The 20281-nt window shown below is 42.3% G+C and overlaps 2 protein-coding genes and 1 pseudogene across 3 annotated transcripts in view; 1 reads left to right on the top strand and 2 right to left on the bottom strand.

Moving 5' to 3' along the window:
- The window catches only part of LOC122083342 (aquaporin PIP2-4-like), a 25445-nt gene extending 22817 nt beyond the window's left edge, over positions 1-2628 (top strand). Inside the window, exons 1-3 of one of the 2 annotated variants that reach the window (XM_042651103.1) lie at positions 1108-1505; positions 1622-1917; positions 2050-2628. In XM_042651103.1, coding sequence (XP_042507037.1) covers positions 1199-1505; positions 1622-1917; positions 2050-2310 — 864 coding nt within the window. In that variant the 5' untranslated portion in view covers positions 1108-1198 and the 3' untranslated portion in view covers positions 2311-2628. Of the gene's footprint in view, positions 1-1107; positions 1506-1621; positions 1918-2049 lie in introns of those variants that run through there. The other variant, XM_042651101.1, reaches the window with a different exon arrangement.
- Positions 2629-6083: 3455 nt separating this feature from the next.
- On the bottom strand, positions 6084-12523 carry LOC122084747 (annotated as a pseudogene).
- Positions 12524-12838: 315 nt separating this feature from the next.
- LOC122084746 lies at positions 12839-16163 on the bottom strand. Its single transcript, XM_042653185.1, has 2 exons — positions 15549-16163; positions 12839-13017 (listed from the first exon to the last, which is right to left on the bottom strand). The coding sequence occupies exons 1-2, from the start codon at positions 16087-16089 to the stop codon at positions 12839-12841; spliced, it is 720 nt and encodes a 239-aa protein (XP_042509119.1). The 5' UTR covers positions 16090-16163.
- Between the last annotated feature and the right edge of the window lie 4118 nt (positions 16164-20281).

The raw sequence follows: 20281 nt of genomic DNA, 5'->3' as shown, positions 1-20281 counted from the left end.
TTTGATCGTGGCTTAAATGCATTATTTATTTGTTTTACTATCATATTACATCTTGTTCTAGCAATGAAGTAGGTACAATTTTCAGAACAGTTCGACGGTTGCTGCCAAACAAAGGTACAATTCTAAAACAATATCATATTGTAATATTTTTGCATTTTTATGCTTTTATAATGTTTATTAACCTTAAAATAGTCTATCCCTCAAATTTCAGATCAAAATACCACTGTTTGACCACCAAAACAGCCAACCGACACACACACCCACACACACATACACAAAACACTGTTTCTGTCGAAATCTTGCCGAAATTTGGTATTTCGGTGGTGATGAACCCACCGAAACACCGAAACAAAATAAGATTTCGAATCTTGCCGAAAACTAATCAACTCCATTCTAAACGGTTTGAACTATTTTTTTTTTTTTTATGCATTCTAGATCGATAATGCATTCCGAAAAACCATGTCAAACATAGTCTTATTTTTCCACCAATGATCTTAATACATTTAGACCCACTATTTAATTAATGTACATTTGTCATTTATTCGTCTCAATCTTAACATTTGATGGGTCTCATGCACCACTCCCTAAAAGATTTAACTATAAATCATGGTTAAAAAGATGAGCTACATAATTGTATAAGAAACTTTCTATATTTAAAGCTGCATTTTATATAATTCCTTGGGGTGCATTATCAACATAAGATCCAAACCAGATAAAATGGATACGGATTGGGGATTGGAACCGAAATGACCTGCCCTCTTTTGTGCAAAATACCTGGGGTCTACCATAAGTCATCAACAGCACACCAACTCTCTCAATAATTAGTACCTGCTTAAGTGTATTTGGGTGGAAAACACCCAACTTTGTCCTGAAGTAGACCGTTGTGTTCCTTTATAATTTGTAGCCGTTGAGGATGAAGAAATAGCCAGCAAGGTCGGCCAGGAGGGACAGGTCATGAAAGCGAAATAATGAAATCAAAACTAGTGGGGTAGCAAAGTTAAACCTTATCTTCCCTTTCCAATACCCTGTAAACCTTATCTTTCCTCTCCAATCCCCAATAATATATATATATATATATATATTATATATATATACTCTGCCCCTTCTCACTTCCATTCCATCACAGCTCTCTCTCTCTCGCTCTCTCTCTCTCTCTCTAACACACTATCCCTCTAGTCATTCAATTATTTGGTTAAGTATGGGGAAGGACATTGAAGTTGCCCAACATGGCGAGTTCTCTGCAAAAGACTACCATGATCCACCTCCAGCACCATTGATCGATGCTGAAGAACTGATCCAATGGTCATTCTATAGGGCTCTTATTGCTGAGTTTATTGCAACCCTTTTGTTCCTTTATATCACTGTTTTGACTGTGATTGGGTACAAGAGTCAGACTGACCCCAACCACAATGGAGATGAATGTGGGGGCGTTGGTATACTTGGGATTGCTTGGGCTTTTGGTGGCATGATCTTCATCCTTGTTTACTGCACTGCTGGTATTTCTGGTGAGTATTTCAATAGTACCCCGTTCTGTTTATTTTTTCATCTTTCATCTTTCATTCCTCATCTTTCATTTGTCATCTTACTATAACTAAACATGAATTTTTTTTTTTGGGCACAGGCGGGCATATCAATCCGGCGGTGACATTTGGGCTTTTCCTAGGACGTAAAGTGTCACTTATCCGAGCAGTGATGTACATGTTGGCACAGTGCTTTGGGGCTATCTGTGGTGTAGGATTAGTAAGGGGCTTCCAAAGGGGTCACTATGTGCGGTATGGTGGTGGGGCGAATGAAATCGCCGATGGTTATAGCAAGGGTGTGGGGTTGGCAGCTGAAATTATCGGTACCTTTGTACTTGTCTACACTGTCTTCTCTGCCACTGATCCTAAGAGGAATGCCAGAGACTCACATGTCCCTGTAAGTATAAGGATTTTCTACCCCATCACTATGATTAGTGTAGTATAAACACATGGAAAGTGTTCTAATTGTTAAATTTTGGTATGGATTTATAATGTGTTCTAATTGTTAAATTTTGGTATGGATTTATAGGTATTGGCACCACTTCCAATTGGGTTTGCAGTTGTCATGGTGCACTTGGCCACCATCCCAATCACAGGTACAGGTATCAACCCAGCTAGAAGTCTTGGAGCTGCTGTGATCTATAACAAAGACAAGGCCTGGGATGACCAGTGGATCTTCTGGGTTGGACCCTTTATTGGTGCTGCCATTGCAGCTTTCTACCACCAGTACATTTTAAGAGGATCTGCCATTAAAGCTTTTGGGTCCTTCAGGAGCAGCACCAATGTCTAAATTTTCTTTTAAGGAGTTGGGTTTTTACTTCATTCATTGTCTGAGATGTCTGGGTTTGTAAAATAGATGATTCTTCAAAAGACTAAGGATGGAGATTGCAATGGTTTGGCTGAAATTGTAGACAAAATTATCTTTGAGAGAGAAGACCAAGGGAGTCTTTTCAACCCTTCCAGTCTTCTCAATTCTCAACTCGTTCTGGTTGTGTATTGTATGCAATTGTGCATTTCCTAGGTAAACATTTTGTTTTGTAATTGCATCAAACATCATGCCGGTTAATAGAAATTGGCTGTTCCACTCGATAAAAAAAATGTTGGGTCATCCCTTCCCCTTTTTCCTTTCATTTAACGAGCCGTTGGTTTGATGGGTTTTGATGGGGAGGGATTTAAAAGGTAGAACTAGTCCACCCCCATGTCATTTGAGGCCGTTTCATCATCATTGGCGGGATTTTGGATTGATAGCCATTATAACACTACTTTTCTCCTGTTCGATGTGGCACTACATTTCTGCCATCCCCTTCCCAAATCCCACCGATTTAATAGGAATTTTCCAAAAATCCCAAAGGAAAACAGTTGGAGATAGCACAGTAACACCAATGCACTCCATAAACTACTTGCCACCCTTGCCCAACAGCTGCACCCTGCCATCGCATCTACCCCTCTCAACCTGAACCCACCCTATCTTGCTCTGAGTCTAAACAAAGCCCGAACTGATATTTCAACCAATAGAGTGGGTAAGGATTGAGAATTTCAGGCCTGAGCTGGTTGGGCTGGGCCAAGGTTGAGGTCTCAACTTAACCCAACCCAACCCAACCTTGTATATTAAATGCATGATAATAGAAATATGTTAATAGTTATAAATATGTATTTATAGAAAAAAGATCTACAAAAAGTCTTTCGTTTCCATAATATACATATATACGAAAACATTGATCTTTGACCTCTGCAATGCATTGAGATCAAACAACCGAGTAACCAATAGTATTGGGTTGGGCTGGATTGAGCCTGGGCTGGACTAGGTTGGGCTTGGTTTGAGTTAAAAGACCATAAGGTAGGATTGGGGTTTTATAAAAGCCAGCCCGACCCGGCCCATTGACACCTTAAGACAATAGCATAACTAGTAAGTTCGCAATATAAGTATATATTAATACACCATGAGAGAGAGAGAGAGAGAGAGAGAGAGAGAGAGAAGTATTTTCTACTTAGGTAAACCCTAAGGCCCTGTTTGTTTGACAGAGAAAAATGGAAAAGGTAAAAAAGTAAAAACCCAAGTAAAGAAACAAATCAACTTCTATAGTGAGGGGCAAAGAGAGATTAGGTTCATTATAGATAGGAATAGCTTCGACCAAGCCTTTTTGCATATTAATTTTAAGAGATATGGAATGCTTATTCACTTTCCTTTTTTTTTTCGGAAGAAAATGAAAAACTTAATGTATGATCAAGATACTATTATTAGTGATTGATTTTACTTTGGTAAAAGCATTTTGGGTCTGATCTATAATGACATTGAGTATAGACTTCAACCAATTGAGGAGGATTTCGGACATCACCTTATTGGCCATATTTGTTAAGGGAATCAGAAAATACTTTTTTTTTTAGGTGAATGAAACATGTAATCTTTTAAGATATTGAAGATCAGGGGTAGATAAGCTTTCTCAAGTACCCTTGTTTATTTTTTCAGATTTAAACAAATTTCTAAACAAGCTTTATGCTAACTTGACCAGCTCTCCGAAATCTTCATCAAGCTTTAACCAATTTTGATAAACTCTGTAATCTTTCCTGGTAAACAAAAGAATAAAAAAAAGATCCAAGAAATGTGAGGTGATCCAAATTCCAAGGGGTGACCAATGGACGACAGAACAAATGACACAAGCATTTACGAGGTTCGGCATACTGGCCTACTTCTTGGAGCAACACTCTCACGGGTTTCATGCTTTGCTCAACACTCTAACTAATATCAAACCTTATTACATGGGTTCACACTTGATCCTTATGACGCAGGAGCAACAAAATTATTCCCCTTACACCAAATATAAAAATCTTGAATACCCAGCTCTCCTCACTTAGATACACATGAATCTCTCACCTAAATAAGATTCAATACAAAAATAAAGAATTGAAATAATTTCGTGGCTGTTAGATTTAATCAAGATGTGATCCCTCAGATGAGAATCTTTGAAACTTCAATAGCATGTGCATAAAGAATTCGTGATGATCCATACATTACTACTTATAGTAGTAAGCTTATAACGACCCAGGCCCATTATATCTTCAGAAAAATGGCCAACTGTGGAACCAGTTTTACTGTGGCTGACTGTCATCAACACTTTGGCTACGTGTACAAGCCACCTGGGACATCGCCTTCGCTAAAACTTCACACCATCTGAAAGAGCATTACATGGGGAAATGAACTCACTCATGTTCCTACCTATGGGACCCACAAACCATTCAAAGCGATGCTCAAAAGTCCTACTCATAATCAGTTTTGCATGTAACCTGTAAAACCATTTACTAAGTTATCAAGCAGTTTTTAGCCATGTGTTCTGACTAACTGGCATGCCATTTCATCATAACTTTGAGACACAAAGATAGAGAATTAGTTGGGAACTTTAATGAGCATGTGCTTCCACCAGGGGTGGTCCACTATCACCTTTAAATGTCATTTCAAAAATTACATATGACCACACCAAAACCAGAATTTTTACATTTCAGTGATTTTCAAGCCATATTATGGGCTCCACTTGGAATTCCGCTTGAATTTTCTTGCCATGTGGACCAGTGGGGTCTATAGAGAAAACATTTATCTACATTTTTACACAATCCTCTTCCATTTTCTCTCTTCTTGACACACTTTTCTACGCCTCCAAAGATGCTTAATCACCATTGTACTTGAAGCACTTGTGATCATAAAAACAAACTAAACACCGCATTTTCACAAATAGCCAGAGTTTGCCCAAGTGGCATTTTCATCCCATCTCTCACGTGGATTTGGACATAGGCCCACACTCTATATCCTCTTTCTCTCTCCTCCTCTCTCTTTCCAAGAAAGCTACAAAGAAGCTTCAAACCACCAAGAACTTTGCTGAATTACTGAACTTGACTAACATGCAGGCTTGATGAAATAGAATAGCTTGAATGAGCTTCACTAGGATGAGCAGTTGCAAGAACTTAACTGGAACACATCTCAAACACTGAATTAAACACAGTTAAGCATGTAAATTGTCATTAACCTCATTGTTCCGCGAATCACCTATCACACCAACCACATTACTTACAGAACCAAATCAGGCAAACCAAGGATAGACCACATAATCTTTAAGATTCTGAGATAAAGGTTATACCACACATACACAGTTCTATTTTTGAGACAAGGCGACACATACACACAGAAAATGATATGCAAGAGTAACCTATAGTATGCAGCAAAGTCCGAGCATACCACTAGAATCACACTATCATGGGATGAAGACTGTTGAATTGCTATGGACATTCTCCTATGCTCCAATGGACAAACAAGGAGGGTCCAAACACATGCTTTCTGTCTTCACAAATATAATTTACTTAACTTTTTCTTCTTTACATTGTATTTGTGCTTGCTCATTGATCAGGCTTATGCTTTCTATCTTCTCATTGGAAGCTCACATGCCTTGGAGTTGTTGTAAAACTCACATGCTTAATTTCTGTCCTCAACATTAACTTCTTCTCAGTCAGCGTGTAGCAACACCTGTATAACTTGATTTTAGACATGGAAGTGATTGGCTCTTTCGTTTTATCTTCTCTGTTCTGCCAACTAGTAACAAATTGGACAGACCCTCCAACCTCTCTCTCTCTCTCTCTCTCTCTCTCAGGGGTGGTGGTCACTGCAGGGGAAGCACCCACAGGTGTGGTCTGAGAAATATGAATTTCGTTGGTTCATCTTTTGTGCTTGTTCAGTGGCTTTTTGGATTTGGTGTGAGTGCTGTAGTTGGGCTGCTGCTTTCCATTCTTCAGCTTTTCTACGAACAATAGCCATCCTCTTCATTAGCTTCTCTTCTAGATTTGCTCTCATTTTTCGTATTTTCACCTGGAGAAATGATCCCAAATTCATAAACATTAAACGACCAAGATGGGCTTTGCTTATAAGAGACAAAAAAAAATTAGAAAACCAATAATCTCAAGTGTCACTTCAATTTGAAAGGGTAGCAGCAGATAGAACAAAAGGCAGACACTATGGGCCATGGATTTAGAATGAGCTTCATCAATTTTTTATTATAAATTTCTGTTATTCGTCCTGTATATGCTAAATGGAACAAACTTGTACAGAAGGGGAGTAAAGTTTATGAAACCAATTCAAAGATGTGAAAGGATTAGATGGAAAAGATTGACCCTACTTGACATACCTCAAGCTTTTTCGATTGAGCTTCTGCTTTTGCACATTGAAGGTTCAGCCAGGCTTGTCTTTTTGCTTCTTCTCTTTGATACCTGCTCAAACACATTGGAAACCGAGTTTAATTGAAAGGGTAGGAAAAAAAAAAGGAGAAAACCAGGGAACATAAACAACCAAATCTCTCTAAACGCAAACTCCAACAAATATTTGTAATAATATTCTGATTATGTTTTATTAATCAAGATTACAGAATATATATACATAAGAGATTACATCTGATACGGTTACACAGTTACACAGTTATAACAAACAGTAGCAACTTGTCTAGGTAACAGCACGTGAGCTAGACATGGTTGGTGAGGGTGTGTTAGCATGTGTGGCCGTATACTGAGGTATCTCTCTAATATGCCCCCGCAAGCTCAGCGGTGGTGGACCAACATTGAGCTTGGCACAAAGAAATGTAAACCGCTGACGGGACAAACCCTTGGTAAAGATATCCGAAACTTGATCAACCGTGGAGATGTAGCGAACAACAAGTTGTTTGGAAGCCACCATATCTCGGACAAAATGAAAATCAACCTCTATGTGTTTCGTGCGGGCATGGAATACCGGATTGGCCGTTAAGTAAGTAGCACCAATGTTGTCGCACCAAATAGTTGGAGCATTGGCAAGGAAAACACCAAGTTCACAAAGTAGAGAACGAAGCCAAACAATTTCTGTGGCAACAGAGGCAACCGCACGATATTCAGCCTCTGTGGAGGACTTAGACACAGTGCGTTGTTTGCGAGAAAGCCAAGAGATTAAGTGGTTGCCAAGAAACACACAGTAACCAGAAGTGGATTTACGATCCACAAGGCAGCCGGCCCAGTCGACATCCGAAAAGGCTGTAATGGATACTGTGGTATTGGGCTGAAAGTGAAGACCATCAGAGAGTGTATGTTTTACATAACGAAGAATTCGTTTCACGGCTGTCCAGTGGATATCAGTTGGGTTGTGCATGAATTGGGCAACCCTATTGACCGAAAAACTTAAATCTGGTCTTGTGATGGTTAAATACTGGAGAGCACCAACTATTTTTCGGTATTGAGAACCATCAGCCAAAGGTGTACCAGAGGAAGTGTCAAGAGGAGGCCCAGTAGCCATTGGAGTTGAAATGGGCTTTGCACCATCCATGCCAGCATTAAGAAGTAAGTCAGTGGCATACTTTCTTTGATTGAGAAACAGGCCATCAGAGCTACGGCATACTTCAACACCCAAAAAATAGTTTAAGTTGCCCAGCTCTTTGAGAGCAAATTCAGAAGAGAGAGCCCGAACCAATGCAGCAATGGCACCATTGTTGTTACCAGTGAGAAGAAGATCATCCACATAGACCAAAAAAAAGATAATATCAGTATTCTTCCGATAGACAAACAGTGAGACATCTGTTTTGGAGGGGATAAAGCCATATGAAATCAGGTAGGTACTAAGACGGGTAAACCAGGCGCGGGGTGCCTGTTTAAGACCATAGAGAGACTTCTTCAGATGGCAAACATAGTCCGGTGTTGCTTGATCAACAAAGCCAGGAGGTTGAGTCATAAAAACTGATTCAGTGAGATCCCCATGTAAGAATGCATTTTGAATATCGAATTGCTTAAGGGGCCAGCCATAGGTAACAGCCAAGGACAACACTACCCGAATTGTTGTAGCTTTGATAACCGGACTAAAGGTTTCGGAATAGTCAAGCCCAGGTCTTTGATGAAAACCTTTCGCAACAAGCCTCGCCTTATATCGATCAATGGACCCATCAACTTTATGTTTGAGACGGAACACCCATTTACATCCCACAACATTCATACATGGTGAAGGTGGTACAAGATCCCAAGTGCCATTTCGAAGTAATGCATCAAACTCAATGTTCATAGCCTGTCGCCAGTTAGCAGAGCGCATGGCTTGAGTATAGCAGGTGGGCTCAATAGAGTCAGGAATGGAGTGTTTAGTTGCAGTCAGGTTAAGGCGTCGAGATGGCCGAAGGGAGCCAGTTTTGGATCGGGTGACCATCGGATGAGAGGATGGATGAGTTGGAGGCTCAGATCGGTCATTAGGCCCAAGAGAGACCTGCTGGGATGATGTGTGTTGTGTTTGGACTTGTTGGATTGGAGGCCCAGTAGAGATATCATAAGGTGTTAAGGCTGGTTGAGGTGGAGGCCCAATAAGAATATCACCATGAGTAGATGGGGAAGACTGATTTGGAGGCCCAGAATTGGTGGTGGTGGCTGGTATGTCTGAAACCGATAAAGGAGGTGTGTTTGGTGGAGGTTGCAAAGAGGTAGAGGGACAACAAGGGTAGAGTATAGGTGGAGGACTGTCAAACCATGGATCCAGAGTCATCCCAATGGAGGTATCCCAGAAGGAAGAGGAGGACAAAAATGGGAAGACTTGTTCATCAAAGATAACGTGACGGGATACATACAACCGTTGAGTGGAAAGATCCAAACACTTGTAACCTTTGTGAGAAAGGGAATAGCCCAGAAAAAGACATGGTGTAGACCGAGGCTGAAGTTTGTGAGTACGGTAAGGACGCAACCAAGGAAAGCATAAGCACCCAAAGGTACGAAGGAAAGAGTAATCAGGATCATTTTGAAAAAGACGTTGTAAGGGAATTTGAGAAGAAACCACAGTGGATGGGAGACGGTTTATAAGATACACAGCAGCTTGAAATGCATAAGACCAGTAAGAGGGAGGAAGATTGGCATGAAGTAAAAGTGTGAGTCCAGTTTCAACAACATGACGGTGCTTGCGTTCAGCAGTACCGTTTTGTTCTTGAGTGTGAGGACATGAAACACGACGAGATATACCAGCGGTAGCAAGAAAAGGATCAAGTTTCTGAAATTCACCCCCCCCCCATCGGTCTGTAAACATTTTATGTGACATGAGAAATGATTTTCAACAAGAGCTTTAAAGCGAAAAAAAATTGAGTGAACATCAGATTTCCGCGACATTGGATACAGCCAACAATATCGACTAAAGTCATCAACAAAGATTACATAGTAAGTGAAACTGTCGACAGAGACAACAGGGGCTGGACCCCAGACATCACAATGAATTAATTCCAAAGGAAATTTGCTTATAGAAGTAGACAAAGTAAATGAAAGTTTGTGACTTTTAGAGCAAGCACAGTCACTACAAACAGAGTGCTTATTAGTACTAGTAGGAAGAGAGAAACGATGAACAACGTCACGAACGGTATTGAAGGAAGCATGACCAAGGCGACAATGCCAGTCAGTAATTGAAGTGCGAACAGCAGAGCAAGCAACTGCAGTAGGTGAGGTAGACTGAGGAATTTGATATAAGCCATCTTTACTCAACCCCTGATAGAGGACCTGTTTCGTTCGCCGATCCTTAACAACAAAATGAGTAGAATAAAACTCAAAGAAGGCATCATTATCAGTTGTAAACCGATGAACAGAGAGTAAATTTCGTTGAATATTAGGAACATGATAAACAGTAGGAAGATTAAAGGGAGTTGAAGAACCTGGAAGAGTGCAAGATCCAACATTAGAGATTGGGAGTCCTTGACCATTCCCAACAACAATGTGGTCAGAACCAGAGTAAGGAGAGGAAATAGCTAGATTGCTAATGTCTGAGACAAGATGATTATTAGAACCTGTGTCAATTAGCCAAGAGGCAGTGGAAGAACAGGAGGAATTATAACAAGAGAGAGCAAGGGAATTACCTAAGAAGGCATGATTAAAGCGTTGAGGGCAGGTTGAAGCAGAGTGACCGGCTTGACTGCAAATCTGACAAAGTGATGAAGAAGCAGATCCGGAAGAGGATCCTTTGAAATAAGACTGTTGTTCCTTGTAACGAGTTGGAGCAGTGTTCCGATAACGACCACGCTGATAGGAATGATCTGCTTGATTTTGGTCAGAGTAACTCTGATTAGACTGTGAACGATTGGAGCGGCGATTTCCATGATAACCACGTGAGAACCGATTATTGGGGAAACGACGGGAACCTAGAGGTCCAGTTGACGATCGACGCGAATCACCTCCTGAGAGAGCAAGATTCGCTGTTGTAATACCAGCAACAGGAGTTGAGGCTTGAAGAAAGCTTTCATGGCTTAATAATAAGCCAGTGAGTTCTACAAAAGACACAGGAGAGGAGCGAAGCCGGATCGATGTCGCAAAGTCACGAAAATCAGGACCAAGACCTCTAAGGACTGCAAGAACTAGATCTTCATCAGACAGAGGCTGATCGATCGCAGCCAGTGTATCAGCGATTGACCGAACATTCAAGATGTACTCTGTGATCGACTCAGTGCCATGGTGAAGACGAAACAGCCGATCTTTGAGGTCCATAACTCTTGTTCTTGAGGTAGGAGCATAGATCCGACTTAGAGTCGTCCAAGCTTCTGAAGAGGTAGCAGCACCAACGACATGAGAAATAGTCGCTTCAGACAACGACGATATGATCCAACTCAGAATGAGTTGATCTTGTCTCTCCCACAGATCAGCAGCTGTTGCAGAAGCCGGATCAGAGGACGACACAGGCCGAGGGAAAGACCCATCCACAAACCCTAGAAGGTTGTATCCACGAAGAAGTGGTAGAAATTGAGTGCGCCAAAGCAAGTAATTCGAGGCATTAAGCTTCAAAGGCAGGTGAGGAGAAACATTGGTAGAAACCACCTGCAAATCTGAAGCAGAGCTTGTAGCAGAAGAGGGAGAAGCCATGAGAGGATCAGAAAAGAAAGCTCGTTTGAGAGGTAGCTCTGATACCATGTAATAATATTCTGATTATGTTTTATTAATCAAGATTACAGAATATATATACATAAGAGATTACATCTGATACGGTTACACAGTTATAACAAACAGTAGCAACTTGTCTAGGTAACAGCACGTGAGCTAGACATGGTTGGTGAGGGTGTGTTAGCATGTGTGGCCGTATACTGAGGTATCTCTCTAATAATATTAACCTGAGTCTGCTCTTGGTTCTCTCTTCTTCTTCCCATGGACAAGCTCTGTACTCGGCAATACTCTTTGTGTCAAAATATCTCAAGCTTTTTGATACTTCCTCTTCTTCCTCCTCCCTAGAGCTCCAATTTGGCACAAATGAATCAAACTGCTTCCCAAGCTCAACCATCTCGAAATGGGGCTCCTGGAGCTCAGTTACATCAATGGTGCTGGAATTTGAACCCTCCAAGCGAAAGGGTCCTGACCGGTTAGCCGGAGTGTTGTGCCTAGCAGGGGAGGAGCTCTTGATGGGGGTGTGGCATCTTGAAGTGGTTGAGCTCCCAAGAGGTGTCATCTCTGTCCCAGTGTCTCTGTGTTGAACCTGATCAGGAACCACTTCTGAAGCAGCATCTTTCACGGTCTCACTGACCGGATTTCTGAATAGAAACCCTTCTTTCATTGCTTCATAGCATCTGATATTGGGGAAGATTTGCTCTACATTGTCTGTGAACTTATCTGTAGTGTTGGAAATGCAAATGGGTGATCAATAAAATAGTCCTAAAAAAGATTCAGCATATATAGATTTCAAGAAAGATCTCACCTTTTAAAAGTAAACTTGCAGTGACCCCCATTGAAAGCAGATTCTGGATGGTCCATGGACAAGGAACCATGAAAGTTCGAAGCTGAACTAGAGACTACCTCCTCTGTGACCCAGAACTTCTCTGAGAAAACATGTATCTTTGGCTGGACGACCAAATTTTGTTTGGAGATATACGACCAAATCGATCGCTCAGTAGGGTGAGGACACGCGTCGCCCACCGGGACACGTGTCGCCCACTAGATAGGGAGTACAAAGACTCTATCACGCTCTATCACGTCGCTTGCATGAAGGGAATATTCCCCACCAGAAGGATGGACATATTCGAGTGGAACTCGAAGAGGGAAGAAGGTGGACCCGAGAAGGACTCTTGGGAGGAAAGGGAAAACCCTAAACCCTAGGAGCTATATAAGAGGGCCCGAGAGGAAGGAAGGAGGTAAGCATTCAGACCCTCACCATTACTCCCTTACTGAAAACTGTGCGGCCAACCCTAACTTGAGCGTCGGAGGACTAACCCCGGACAAAGCTCCGGGCCTCTGCCCTCTGTGCTTGTGCAGGACCAACTCATGGGGTTTTTTGGCAGCAATATATTGGCGCCGTCTGTGGGAACGACAGTAATGGTGGGGAGAACCTACAATCATAAGAAGACAAGAGCAGCATCGAACATGAATATGGGGGAAGAGGAACCTTCAGGGGGGCTCCCTCCCTCGACGGAGATAGGACGAGAAAGGGGCAACGATGACCAGGAAGGATCCATAAGGTACCAGCGTTCAGCCGGATATTCAGTACGCGGAGATAGTGATCCTCCGCCCCCTCCTGAAGCGCAGGAATATGTGACAAGGGAGCAATTCGAAGCCCTCCAAGACAAATATGACTGAATGGCAGAGGCAATGAAGGAAGTCTCCAAAGCTGTCTCTCAAAAGACCGACGGAGCACCGCCTGGCCCCCACATCCAGTTAAGAGGGCTCGAGACGAGGACCGGAGCAGTATAGGATCACAACCTTCAAAACCGAGCAATGAGGGAGACTCTCGCACCCAGGGGAAGGACGCGGCGTGCCGCCAGAGACCCACATGGGGGACCACGCCAGGGAGACGAACAGAGGCACGAGGACTCGGGATTAAAGCGGATGGTCCTGGACCTAAAAGATGAGATCAAGAAGGTGGCAGAAAATCAGACGGGAGCTCGCGAGCCAGACCTCACCAATGACACGGCCCTAGCTGATGAGGTCATGAGGGATTCGCTCCAGATTGGCTTTCGCCTACCCAAGTATGACACTTATGACAGGTCTGGAGACCCCGTCGATCATCTGGAAGGCTTCAAGGTCGCCATGCAGTTCCATCAAGTCTCGGACAATATTATGTGTCGCGCCCTACCATTAACATTCAGAGGAGCGGCAAGGCTATGGTACAACCGTCTGCCGACGAAGTCGATCCACAACTTCAGCGATCTAGGCTACTTCTTCGTGAAGGGATTCTCCAGTAGCCAACCCCTTCAGAAGACCACATTGAACTTGACCAACGTCAAGCAACATGAAGAAGAATCACTGCGAAACTACATGAAGCGCTTCCAACAAGAGAAGGTCATGATCAGAGGTCTGGACCCGAAAGAGGAGTTCACAGCCCTGCTGGGAGGCGTCAAGGATAAGGAGCTGAAAAGGTCTTTGGCGAAGCATACACCGAGGAACCTGGCCGAGTTGAGAGCTCGGTGCGATAAGTATATCCAGATGGAAGAAACCCTTCAAGCCGATGGAGTAGAACCAAGCCTCGTACAAGAGTAGCAAGCACACTCGCATTTTGCAATTTTTGCTCTTACGCACTTTTAAGTTGTAATTCCTCATCCTAAACTCTGGAGGATCTTATTCATGGAAAATATGAAAGCTGGTTTACGGCAATTGAGAAGAACTCTCCTGTTTGGTGACCTTAACTCTGCCGAACAGACCTGACTGAAGGTCTTCACCTCGGTTGGGAGTTCGTCCAAAGCCGAACGGACCTGACCGAAGGTCTTCACCTCGGTTGGGAGTTCGGCAAAAGTCGAACAAACCTGACCGAAGGTCCCCCTATCGGTTGGGAGTTCGACTAAAGCCAAACGGACCTGACCGAAGGTCCCCCTCTCGGTTGGGAGTTTGGCCAAAGCCGAACGGACTTGACCGAAGGTCCTCACCTCGGTTGGGAGTTCAGCCAAAGCCGAACGGACCTAATCGAAGGTCCTCACCTCAGTTGGGGGTCAGCCAAAGCCGAACGGACCTGACCGAAGGTCCTCACCTCGGTTGGGAGTTTGGCCAAAGCTGAACGGACCTGACTAAAGGTCCTTACCTCTGTCGGGGGCTCAGACTAAGGCCGAGTCGAGCTGACCGAAGGTCCTTACCTCGGTCGGGGTCTCGGACAAGGCCGAACCGAACTGACCGAAGGTCCTTACCTCGGACGGTGCTCAGGTAAGGCCGAGCCGAACTGACCATAGGTCCTTGCCTCGGATTGGGAGTTCGGCCAAATCCGAACAAACCTGACCGAAGGTCTTCACCTCAGTTGGGAGTTTCGACAAAAGCCGAACGGACCTGACCGAAGGTCCCCCACCTCGGTTGGGAGTTCGCCTAAAGCTGAACGGACCTGACCGAAGGTCCTTACCTCGGTCGGGGGCTTAGGCTAAGGCCGAGCCGATTTGACCAAAGGTCCTCACCTCGGTCAGGGCTCAGGCTAAGGCTGAGTCGATCTGACCTAAGGTCCTCACCTCGGTCGGAGGCTTAGGCTAAGGCCGCGCCGAACTGATTGAAGGTCTTCACATCAGCTGACTGAAGCTCTCGGTTGCTAGCAGAACTAAAGCCGAAGGAATAAGGCCGAAGGCAGGAAAAAGAGGGAAAAATTACAATTACGAAAAATTTGGTTACTCCCACAGGAAGAGACTCCTAGCGGGAGTAAGGGGGCTCCTGATACGGCCAAATCGATTGCTCAGTAGGGTGAGGGCACGCGTCGCCCACCGGGACACGTGTCGCCCACTAGATAGGGAGTACAAAGACTCTATCACGCTCTATCACGTCGCTTGCATAAAGGGAATATTCCCCACCAGAATGATGGACGTATTCGAGTGGAACTCGAAGAGGGAAGAAGGTGGACCCGAGAAGGACTCTTGGGAGGAAAGGGAAAACCCTAAACCCTAGGAGCTATATAAGAGGGCCCGAGAGGAAGGAAAGAGGTAAGCATTTAGACCCTCACCATTACTCTCTTACTGAAAACTGTGCGGCCGACCCTAACTTGAGCGCCGGAGGACTAACTCCGGACAAAGCTCCGGGCCTCTGTCGTCTGTGCTTGTGCAGGACCAACTCGCGGGGTTTTTTGGCAGCAACAGGAGAGACTTGGGGCTCCAAGAGTTTTTAAAGTAGGGGAAGGTGAATCATGGCAAGAGCTGTTGATGACCCATTTCTCTGCATCATCCCACTTGGAAGGGAAGCTCTTTCTGGGGAGATTTCCAGCACTGAAGCTAAACACAGGCCTACCAGGAGTTGGAGGCGCTTCTAGTTTCCTCTGTGATACTAAACTCTTCCCCTCTCTCCTCTGAGCTGGAGTCTCAAGAACACATCTGCTTTCAGCACTATTGTTAGCCATTGGAAAGGCCTTCACAAACTCTGAGGTTTCTCTGAGATTAAGCTTGCAAAGTGGATCAGGGATCGTATCCCCAAATGAGTTTTCAATATTTCTGTTGTTGCAGAAACTTACATTGCTCTCTAATGCCGCTCCCTGAAACATATGTGGCCGAAAACAGAACCAGAAAAGGAAAAAGATGAGAGCAAACGAATGCAAAGAAAGAAGCAAAAGGCAAATTAAAGGTGAGATATTTATCTTGTTATATGAAAATAGTGAAGAAGCTTGTGAGTACTTGGGGCTCTTGAGATCCATTGTTGTGAAGTTAGAATGGAATGCTGATTTGGGGCTACAAAAACCTCAAATTTCCTCAGCCAGTTTACCTATTTGAATCACCTATTTGAATCATTTTGATATGAAACAGCCCATTTTCTTACTCCAAGAAATGTGATAAAGAAGCACTACCGCTTTTGAACATGGAAAAATCATTGACCTTTAAGACCTCAGCAACTTGGCCAAAGATTGTTTAAAACACAGAACGCAGGAGACAATAATGGTGGTGGGGAGGAAGAGGCCCTCTTGAAAGTATGGAGGATGTTAGTCAGAATCCAGAATCCAGAACCCAGAACCCAGAATGTAGGAGTGGAGGGAAAATGCGAATGTAATCACAGTAGTTTGGATTCTTCGGATGGAATCCTTCCCGGGAAGCTTCTGGTTTGTTTGATTCTTCTCATGAAACAGTTCACAGTCCAGACTCCAGACTCCAGACTCCAGACTCCAAACTCAAGAAAGACCCCTCACACTCCACAGCAAACGGTTTTACTTGCTTTGATGCTTATTATTATAAGCAAAGCAAGGTTGAAGCTTGCAAGAACAGACTAGACAGTACTAATTTCAATGATAATTAGTAATAAATTGAAGTATAAGAGAAGCAAACAAACATTATCATAAAAAGGCAAAAAAGATGTAAACAAACAGAGGATCAGCACAGAGATCTGTCTGGTTCGATAGAGGAATACCTAAAATATAGATAATGGCCAGTGTGTGGGGAGCATGATAATGATGGCACTGTCTTTGACTGCAATTCAATTTTTCAAACATTGGGATACATAGAAAAAAAAAGTCTCAGAGATGTATTAGAGAACAAAAAATACATCTGAGACTTCTTTGGATGTATTACAGAGAACTAAAAGAAGTCTCAGAGATGTATTATAGGGAACTAATTGCATCCATGCCAATACGATTTTGTAAAAAACATGAAGCAATGTTTAGAGTTATCCTAGATTAGGGATGTCAATTCCAAGCTCGTACCGGTAGGCTCAATCGAGCCCGACACACTTATGGTCCGATCTAAATTGGCCTGATTAATCAACGTGTTGGGCTATAAACAGGTAGTACACGGTGCAGCCACCTAGCCCGACGGGCGCCTAATTGGCCCGACACATTTACAAGCCCGATTTGAACCTACTCCTTTAAGCCCAACCCCTTCAATACTACTTGTATTTTTTTTTTTTAATATTATTTGTATTTAGTGCTAAGGCTATGTGATATATACAATTGAGGTGGTGGTAATTATTGTATGAGCATTCATATTTTTTATGCATAATTTAATTGATTTGAACTTACTAAACTTGGACTATATAGATGGTTTAATTGATTTGGGTTTCGTGGGTTAAAGATCGAGTAACTTAGTAATTATTTACTTTGCCCATCTTTGGCTTAATCCATTTTAACTATGGAATCTTTTTCTTTGTTATGCCCATCTTTGCCTCATTTTATTGGTATTCCTCTTCAAGCACATTTAAGAGACCAATTTTAAAGAGGACCCGTTTAAAGCCCGTTTATAGTTAAATAGGTTTATAGCCCGGTTAAGGCCCGATTATGGCCCACTTATGATAGCCCGATTAAAGCCCGAGACCGACCGGCCCAATTATTAACCGTACTATGCTCGCGCTAGCTAAGCCAGTTTAGTTAAACGGGTGTTCATGGTGCAGCCCTAGAAATTAGCCGAGCCCGATTAGACCCAACCGAGACAGTCCTGGCCTGACCCATTGACACCCCTATCCTAGACCTCTCCATTTGCATTACACCACATGGTATCCTCTATTTCATTGCCTTAATTAAGAATCATTTTTTATCCCATGAAACCCAATTAATCTAAGGATAATTTACAGCGCCACTCCCTGTAGAATGCCAGTATTATAGGAACACCCTCTCTCTTTCACCAAATTAGACTTAGACCCCCTACCGTCAGTCACTGTTATAGGATATACCAAGACTGCTGACATCAGCAGTTCATTTTTTTCTAATTACCATTTTGCCCTTAAAAATAATGAAGTATCGAAATTATCCTCATTATATTTAGTCCCCAAATCGATTTCACCACAACCCTAACTCACTCTTACCTCAGAATGGGTGGAATGGGGTGGGATATTGACCGACCCTGACCCCACCGATTCCTTGTTCTTAAACCATATTCTTTGCTAGACAAGGGTGGGATATTGAAAAGAAAAATTATGTAAATCACGATCTTGAAGAACTCTAAAGCCAAAATCAGAACCACCCAATTCTTTGTTACCATTTGCGGATAGGGAGGAAGCACCTTAAAGATCGTATTCAAGTAAATGGGAGCTTGCAAAGAGGCGAGAGCAATCTCAAAAAGAGTGACTAATTGAAACCCTAGAAGCTAAAAAACAGAAGCGAAAAAAGATATTCCCCAAATTTCGAATCGAAGGTCTATCTTCACATTGCAGAGAACATTGTGATTTAAAAACCAAAAATGAAAATTATTAGTGGGAAACAGAAGTGAGGCCACAAGGAATCCATCCCAACCATTAACGAATGACTAGGGTGGTTTCTTGCACAATCCCTATGGCCTTTGAAGAACAGAGCATGAGATCTTTTTATTTTTATTTTTTTACTTGGGTTAATGGATCCACTCTACTGATCCATGGCTACGGAGGTTTCTAACCCTAATGGCTGCGAAAGCAAGCCATCAGCAACAGTAGAACCTTAGAAATGTTAGGTTGCTCCTGATAAAGAAGAAGATGATGATGAATTGAACTCTTTGCTATCGCCTAGAAAGGGTGGCATAAGAAGAATCCAATGAAGTCATGGCAAACTTGGTCGAACTCGTCGGAATCACAAGTCGCAGGTAGGGAGAGAAGAATAGAAGGAGAGAAAGTGATACGAAGAGAATGAAATGGTATACAGGTGAAGAGGGGTATTTTTGGGATAATAAAATAAGTGTGTTTTACTCATAAGGGCTAAAGTGTCATTTCATAGCATCACTTAATAGAGACTGACGGTGGGGGATTTGAGTCTAATATGGTGAAAGAAAGGGATTGTTCCTATAATACTGCCATTCTCTAGGGGTTGGTGCTGTAAATTACCCTTAATCTAATTTTAGGGGAGAAAAAATATGAAACATCAAACTATACGTGTGAATGTTTTTTATTTCCATCTGAGCTTTTTATTTTCCTAATGCAAAAGCCCTAAGTGAAGGCAATTTATGTAATATAAAGCAATACCTCAAGAAATATAAGGAGACCCAAAGCCCCTTAAAGAGGTAACCAATTGCCCATTTAGAAATAGAATGGGTTAAAACATTTTCAACATGGCTTAATGCTCATTTTATTTATGGCTTCATTGTAGGACTCTCATTGGTGTCAAAAATTAGAAAATCTACTTCACCTCTATCATCAGTGGCATTTATTTTTGCAAAGAAAATGCCATTCTTGTTTCTTTTTCTGGCAATACACCCCTTCATCCCTAACCTCTATCAATTAGTTGGGCATACATTCATAGACAAATACTAATAATGAAATATTTTATGTTATACTATCTAAAAATGGATTTGTTAAAACTTTTGTTCAATCGATTCTATTCTTGGTTTCTAATGTGAATGTTGATTCATAGAAATCACATATTGGAGTGGCAACCCAAGTCAACCTGGTTGACCCTCAATAAGGCCATGGGCCCTTGGGCCTTAGAATCATTTTACTTATGCAAGGGACAAATACAAGACATCGTACCTCTCACCGTTTATTTAATAGCTAGGAAAAAAAATTGCTCATTTCCTAAAATTCCACGTTTTGAGGATTTCCTCCAATTTTACACAAGGTGATTGGATATGCCTTCATCATAGCTTTAATATTTCAAAATGATGAAATTAAATATGTAAATTCCATGTAGTTTCTAAAGCTCATATTTCTCCAACAACAACTGGTTCTATAGCCATTTTTTTCCAACTCCATATTAAATTCCCTGAAGGTTAGGCTGATTTAAAGATTTGGTTTGTAATGCAGGACTTGAAGGTGAATAGGGATCGGTAAAAGGTAAAGACATAATGAACTTTCTACAATCGAAAAAAAAAAAAATGAAAAATGAAATTTTTTGAAATGGGTTATTGAGTTGCCATCTATATACTAATAAGTTATTCCTATTTCCCCCTTGCCCCCTCTTTTGTTCTAATTTTTCCCTAATCTTTCAAAAAAAAAAGAAAAAA

Source organism: Macadamia integrifolia, chromosome 7 (genome assembly GCF_013358625.1).
Source record: "Macadamia integrifolia cultivar HAES 741 chromosome 7, SCU_Mint_v3, whole genome shotgun sequence".
Taxonomy (NCBI): Eukaryota; Viridiplantae; Streptophyta; class Magnoliopsida; order Proteales; family Proteaceae; genus Macadamia; species Macadamia integrifolia.
Note: the sequence above shows the minus strand (reverse complement) of the source record. Positions and strands in the feature narration are given on the sequence as shown.